This window comes from Sturnira hondurensis, unplaced genomic scaffold (genome assembly GCF_014824575.4).
Source record: "Sturnira hondurensis isolate 20B ecotype Veracruz unplaced genomic scaffold, ASM1482457v3 Scaffold0009314, whole genome shotgun sequence".
In the NCBI taxonomy this organism is placed as follows: Eukaryota; Metazoa; Chordata; class Mammalia; order Chiroptera; family Phyllostomidae; genus Sturnira; species Sturnira hondurensis.
Window position 1 is genome coordinate 1,395,905 of NW_028081945.1, and position 7,055 is coordinate 1,402,959.

The following is a 7,055-nucleotide window of genomic DNA, read 5'->3' on the forward strand; positions in this document are numbered from 1 at the left end:
TGGAACCACAACCCTGATATATAGGATAACACTCTTAACCAACTGAGGTACCCAGGGCAAGTACTGTATTTTGCCATGTATGATACCCAGTTTTTGCCCAAATTTTTGAGGGAAAAATAAGGATGTGTGTTATACATGGATACAATGATTACATGCCATGTGTCTAATAATTCTGTATAATGCACACAGAACATAGGTGTGCATTATACACAGCAAAATATAGTATATTTTTACACTTTTTAGGGAGTGGCAAATAGATTGTTCTACCATATGGCACTGATTGTTGATGGAAGGTCCCACTAGGTATAGTACTGATATTAACAGGAACTCTAGCTCCCTGTCAACTGGCATATAGCTATAGGCAGATTTTAACATCTTTGGGGAGTATCTTGATTTAGTCAATAAATTTCACCACCAGGTATTTGGCAAGGTGTGACTGCAGTACAAGTTTTTTTGTTGTTTTAATTTATCTTTAGAGCAGAAGGGAAGGAGAGAAATAACAACAATGTATGATCAATGAATGGTTGCCTCTCGTGGGTCAGTTCCTTGCTGGGAACTGTCCTGCAACCCAGGCATGTGCCCTGACTAGGAATCAAACCACGATTCTTTGGTTATTAGGCCCGTGCTCAATCCACTGAGCTGCACCAGCCAGAGCTGGTTTTGTTTTTAACCATTTTATTTAGGTCCTGAACCTGCACAAGCTCTATATGCCTATTCCAGTACTTTTCCTTCAGCCTAGGTCCTTAGTCAACATTAAACAAGGTAATGTAATAGAGAATTTAAGTTTTAATCATGAACATGAAGAGAACTTTAAATTTATTTAATAAGCTTGGACTGTATTATCTCTGAGCCTGAACACCTTTACTAACATAAAGCATTTGTAAAACAGGGTTTTCTCTACTCTGCACAATTAATTTGGTTATGTTGCTTCTTTTTAATACAACAGAGCTTCAAGAATTCCAAAGCAAGTTTGTGCTTTTGCATGAATTAGTTTGGTGGCCGTTATGCCTCCATAGATATTTTCCATCTGATTCTATAAAGTCTACAAGTTGCCAGGATAACCTGGGACCAACCAGAGAAAGCTTGATATATTTGTCTCTCAGACAGTGGTTCTTAAAATATGGGTCCTGTGTCAAAGTGCATTAGAATGAATTACAGTGCCTGGTCAGAGTGCGGATTCTTGACAGACCTCCCAAGTCGAAAATCAGTCCTATATTTTTGAGAAAATTATCAAATTAATGTTTGTTTTTTAAGATACTGAAACTGAAGTGAAGACATTGTCTCTGCATTTAAAATATTAGGAGACATGATACCATAATAGTAGACTCCTCATTTATGGGATATTTTATGAAATCCAGGTCAATATTTTTAAATTGATTTTAGAGGGGGCTGGGGATGGGAAAGAGAGAAGTATCAATTTGTTGTTTCATCTAGTTACACATTCTTTGTCTGATTTTGTATGTGCCCTTACCAGGGATGGAACCTACAACCTTGGAGTATTGGGAGACTATTTGAATCTGGATTTTTTTTTAAGGGAGCTATTAATTTACAAGGCAATTATACAGGGAAAGGAAGAAAACTATTTTGGGTTGCATACAAAATTGCATCATACCTGAGATTTGATGGTCACTATTTCTTTTGAACAGGAAAACTACATGATTAAAGGCAACCGTATAAGAAAAATATTTAATTGTAGGGGGTCAGAGAATAATACCATTTTCAAAGATTAGTTTTGTGGGGAGGGGACTCACCTGGTAAAATAAAGGGAATAACAAAATTTTTACCTATCTGTGTAATGGTAACAAAAACTAATAATGCTACCCAAATGACTATTGGTTGGTAGGGCTTAAAATTTTTTTTAACAAGTTACATTAGTATCCTGTGAATCCAGCCAGCCAACCCCCTTGACTAGGAGGTTCTTTGTGCAAAAGGAATACACCTTTAAAACACCAAAGTGTGGACAAGATAGTGATGATCAGAATCCTCCTTTTGCTGATGGTTAATGGAACCAAATTATTTGCAATAAAGACAATATCTGATTCCCAATAGAAGATGGAAAATGTGGATAGACAACATGACAGCCTAATTTCTGGAGTAGACCTTTGAAATAAATAGGACTGCTTCTGAAAGTGAGTGTGCCTTTTCCCAGGACACACTTTACTGGACAAGATAAACTGGTTGTTTAAAGCTCTCAGAAAATAAGTTTAAATTACCTTAATCATATGACTAATATAGATGCTTCCCTCACCCCTAAAAACACAGATGCTTTATTAGTAGTAGTGGTATTAGTATTGATTTTAGGGAGGGAAACATTGATTTGTTTTTCCACTTATTTATGCATTCATAGGTTGCTTTTTGTATGTACCTTAATAGGGGATGGAACCGCTTAGCTCTAACCAACTGACCTACCCAACCAGTGCTACTGCAAACATTCTTAACTACCTTTTGACAACCCTGGGCATAAAGCTTGCAAATCTGTCAGGATGTTTTAAACATGTATTTAATAGTATATACACAAGTCAGTTCTATCAATGGACTGCTAGTTAGAAATCCCTTGCCAGGTGTTAAAAGTTTTAAGAGAAGGCTCAGTGATGAGGCCTGTAACTAATGACCCCCTGTGCAGCATGGGGTTATGTCGTTCTAGCTTCCAGTTAGAATGACCTCTTACGTCAACCGACCTAGGGGAAACTTGCTCCCTTAAAACTGACTGGTGGGAAGCCACACCGAGTAATCTCAACCTAGTAAGAAGCACTAAGAGTTCAGTCCTCCTCAAGCAATCTGATCAATTCAGAGAAGAGTTTTACCTTTTGTGGAATAGGCACTTTTATTGTCTATATGTCAAAACCATGGTCACAACCAAGAACCCATTAAGGGCCCACCAACCATTTTATACTTTAGAAGAAACCTGCTTGTCACGCTTGGAGCGTGACTCTCGTGGTGCAGTGGTATTTTGCCTTTGTAAACTCTACCAGGCCATCCAAACATTCGCTCCAGGTCTGGAAATGTGCGCTGTGGAGGCTGCGCAGCAGATGCATACTTGCGGCTTGGCGAGTGAAGGCCTGGCGCTTCCCCATAAGGGCTGCAGGCGGGCTAGCGCCGGTAAGGGCGTAGCCCAAGCCGCTTCCGGCGTCACGGGGGGGGGGGGGGGCGGGGTGTGCCCGCCCTCCCTCTTGGCTGGGGTAGGCGGACTCAGGCTAGAGCTGAAGCAAGAAAACGGCGCCCACTCCAGAGGCTGGGAGACCCTGAGGCCGATCCTTCTGGGCTGTCTGCGGCCAGGAATACAGTGGGGTCAGAAGAGGGCAAAGACCGGCCGGAGAGACGCGCCAGCGGCAGCATCTTTGCAGGATCCCCAGAAATGCACTTCTTCCACGGCGGCGCGCCAGGGCGGCTGAGGACATCCCCTGCCGGGCCCACTTCCGCCCAGCACTTCCTGTGGCCCCAGGGCCCAGGGCTTTAGCATTTTCGCTAATTAGAGTCTTACATAACTATTTTATCCCACCCGCTTTTCCTCGCAAAATAGTTCGCCACTTTCGACTTCCTCCGGCCGAGAGGCACTGTGAACCGACTCGGAGCCTGGCACAGCCGCCATCTTCCCGAATTGCTGGAAGTGGCCAGCGTGTCAATGTCCTGTGTGCATGGAGAAAATGATTCAATGATTTTTCGGTATTCATGACGCTCTGTCACAGGAGGCAGGAGCAGTGATGGCCTGCGGTGAGACTGACCTGTGTTTCAGTTCTGACTCCTCCATCCTTTAACAGCTTTGTGTAAATTGAAAAAGTTTATCTCTGTTGAGCCTCTTAATTTGTTAATGGATCAAATGACTGGTATGTATGCAAAGCCCTTAGAAAAGAATATTTGGTATAGAGTAGTGTCTGGTATAAAGGTTAAATAAAAATGAAGGAAGAGCTATGTGGATTTATTGAGCACCTATGTATTCAATGCCGTGCTGTCTGTTGGGTATGTAAAGTGTTTTTGATTCTGTCCCCATGGAAATGGCCTCCCTCCTTAAATGAGCTGGTGTTTATCTGATGTCTCTTGAGAAAGTTTGCCACTTCCCAGGCTCTAGTTCCTAAGGAACTTTATGCTTTTATTGAACTTGACTCACCCCCTTTTTTTTGCATAGCTTTGTACTGGATGAGTATTCTGGTGGGATGGTGGGCAACTCTTAATTAACTTCCGTGCGATTTTATTTCACAGAGAATGAAGAGGTAGACTAGCCTCTTCCCAGGTTCATTTTAGGTTGATGCCTGACAGGGATGCTTGGAACCTGTCAGGCATCATCCAAGAACATCATGTAACCATTATAGCAAACCTATAATGCTTGCTAAATACTTGCCCCATAGTTTAGAACCAAGTAAAGGGGCACAGACAGATCTTATAAAAGAGCACATGGGAGAGGAGCCAGATTTTTTTAAAATGTATTTATTTATGGAGAGAGAGGAAGAGAGGGAGAAAGAGCTGGAGAGAAAAAGTATGCCAGAGAGAAATGTGAGGCACTTGGGTTGCCTCTCCCATGTGGCACAATTGGAAACTGAACCACAACCCAGGTATATGCCCTCACAGAACATCTAACCTGTGACCCCTCACTTTGATGAATACTGCCGAACTAACTGAGCCACACCTATGAGGGCTGGATTTTTTAATTTTAGTTGCACCAATGACTTTAGTACTTGTCCATGCTTCTTGTGATAATTTATAAGGAAATGAAAAACTTAACCATGAAAAAGATTATCTTCTACCCCAAAATGGACAAATTCCAAACTCAGGAAAAACTCATTCATGACCCACTGAGTCTTGTGATGTTGAAGAATAATTAGAACTTTTTCTTCCCAGACTGAATTGTTATCCTAAATCGGTTGGTTTGTGCAGTCCCTACAGGACTTCTTGCCCCTTCAGACATTAAATGAAATTGAATGATAACATCAGACACAATTCCCACTGTGCAGTGAAATCTGATCCCAACATCTGTTGGAGATCTGGAGTTTCCTTATAAAATCTAGAGTTACCTGTAAAAATTGTTGCCTCTTGAATACAAAGTTGAGAATGGGGTCTTAATTCCTTTGAATTTTAAACTCTTGGATGTGGGTTTTTTCTTTTAAAAATACATGTATATTTTGCTAAATAAATTTAAAAGATGAATTATATCTCCATGCAATTTTTAAAAATTTATTTTTATCCAGGTTATTCTACCCATAACAGGTTACTCTGCCCTTTCTCTTTGCCACTCGGCAGGCAGAGCCAAGAGAAATTAAACACCTACCTGAAAGTTTCTTTGAATAACACTCAGTATCAAGTAGAGACTAATTATGAATTGCTCAATATAAAGCACAAGGTTCTCTTTTTTTAATTGAGGGGGTAGAAATACAGCCTCTTAATTATAAGCTACGTCGTATTATTTTTGGGAGGGCCCTTTGGCTTGAATCCATTACTGATTATATGTCTTATATCACTGTGGGAACTGCATTATGAAAACAGTTTTAAAGTCACAGGTTGTGTATTTGGTGCCCTCTAGTGTATTGTTTTAAGTGACAAGCGTACTTGATCTTGGAACGGTTAACAAGAGGATAAAATGTAAATTTCAGTTCACCTTCCCAGTGTGATTGGTCTTGCTTCTTTTCATGACACCCAGAGAGAGAGAGTGTGAACTTAAACTAGTTCCTAAATCTCTAAGCTTTGGTTTCCTCATGCGTAAAATGAGGAGGATAAATATGTGAACTATATAGGGTTCCTCTTAGGACTAAATAAGCTAATTAATACATATAATGTGGATGCCCTGCACATAGTAGGAGCTCAATAATTGCTAACTCTTTTGTGCATATATATAGATACAGTAAATACTAACCATGGTTGAAGACAGTAACAATCTTGAGTGGCATACTCTGCTATTAGGGGAATGTGAAGAATGTTAAAGGGTAGCTGAAAAAAAATAAATAAAAACCTAGGTATGATACTAGTCTGGTTCCATTTTACTGAGTCAACTCATGCCAATTCTGAAGTCCAGTTCTGAAGCATGTTAAATTTCTTTGCATTCTTCATAGTGTCTAGAATCGCAGGTCCTTAAGAACTACTTGTCTTATTTTCTTCTTGGATGATGTCTTTATTACATTGTCAGTTAGATTTTTGTTTGAAAGCTGCTACCTGGGATCTCCCAGGACAGCTTTAACCACCTCTTGGTGTCTCAGCTAGGAATGCTTGCCTCAGCTCTGCCTTGAAGTTCACCACAGTTGGTTGCTGCTGCTAAGATCACTTGGGTACAGCTGATACTTTGTTGCTCAGGAAGGCTGTCCTACAATTGACTTCAACTTTCACCTCTGGTACCTGCTGTTCTGTAATCCATCTCAAGTTTAAGGGGTCCCTGGACCGCTGTATTGTGCTGCTGGTCACTCCTCAAACCACCCCAGGTATCTCCAGCAGCTGCTCCACTCTGCCCTACTTAATTTTAATGTTCAAGGTAAATCTCAGAAAATATAGAAGAAACAAAATTCTAGAAAGGGAAAATAATCTAAAATGTTGAAGACTTGTATTCAAAGTTACGTTTTTTAAGCCCAAGGCTCCACATTCTTTTTTCTGAATTAGTGTAGTTGCCCCACAGGTGTGGATAGTATTTGTCTTACCAGTGGACAGTGTGAAAGCAGTGTGATTGGCCCTGTGGATTTACAAATTAATGAGATCAGTAAATTCCAGAGTTCTCATCCATTCTCACCTAACTCTAGCATTGTTTAGGCTATACAGGTAAAATCTGATATATTTTAAAGAGATATCTTCTCATCTAGATATTCTAGGAGAACATCCTGCACTGACAGACATGGACTTTGATGCTTAACATCGCCAGCTCCTGGGCTTCCCAAGAACCCAATTACTTGAAGAAAGCATTGGGTACTTCTGACCCCTGAGTCTCTCTGGAGTCTTTGGTTGGTCTTGTATATAAAAATTTCCCCGTGGTTATTTTTCCTGTGTGTCATATGTTAAAGATTTCAATATATCTCTTTCCCTTTCACTTCCTTAGTGCTAAACCAGATTAATTTTCTCATAAACAGCTACCATATAACCATTTA

General features: G+C 40.4%; 1 protein-coding gene across 1 annotated transcript; it reads right to left on the reverse strand.

Moving 5' to 3' along the window:
• Positions 1-5,023: 5,023 nt before the first annotated feature.
• LOC118994411 (SNRPN upstream reading frame protein-like) lies at positions 5,024-6,716 on the reverse strand. Its single transcript, XM_037057043.1, is given in 2 exon segments — positions 5,024-6,386; positions 6,704-6,716. Coding segments are annotated over 2 exon segments (240 nt in total). The 3' UTR covers positions 5,024-6,159.
• Between the last annotated feature and the right edge of the window lie 339 nt (positions 6,717-7,055).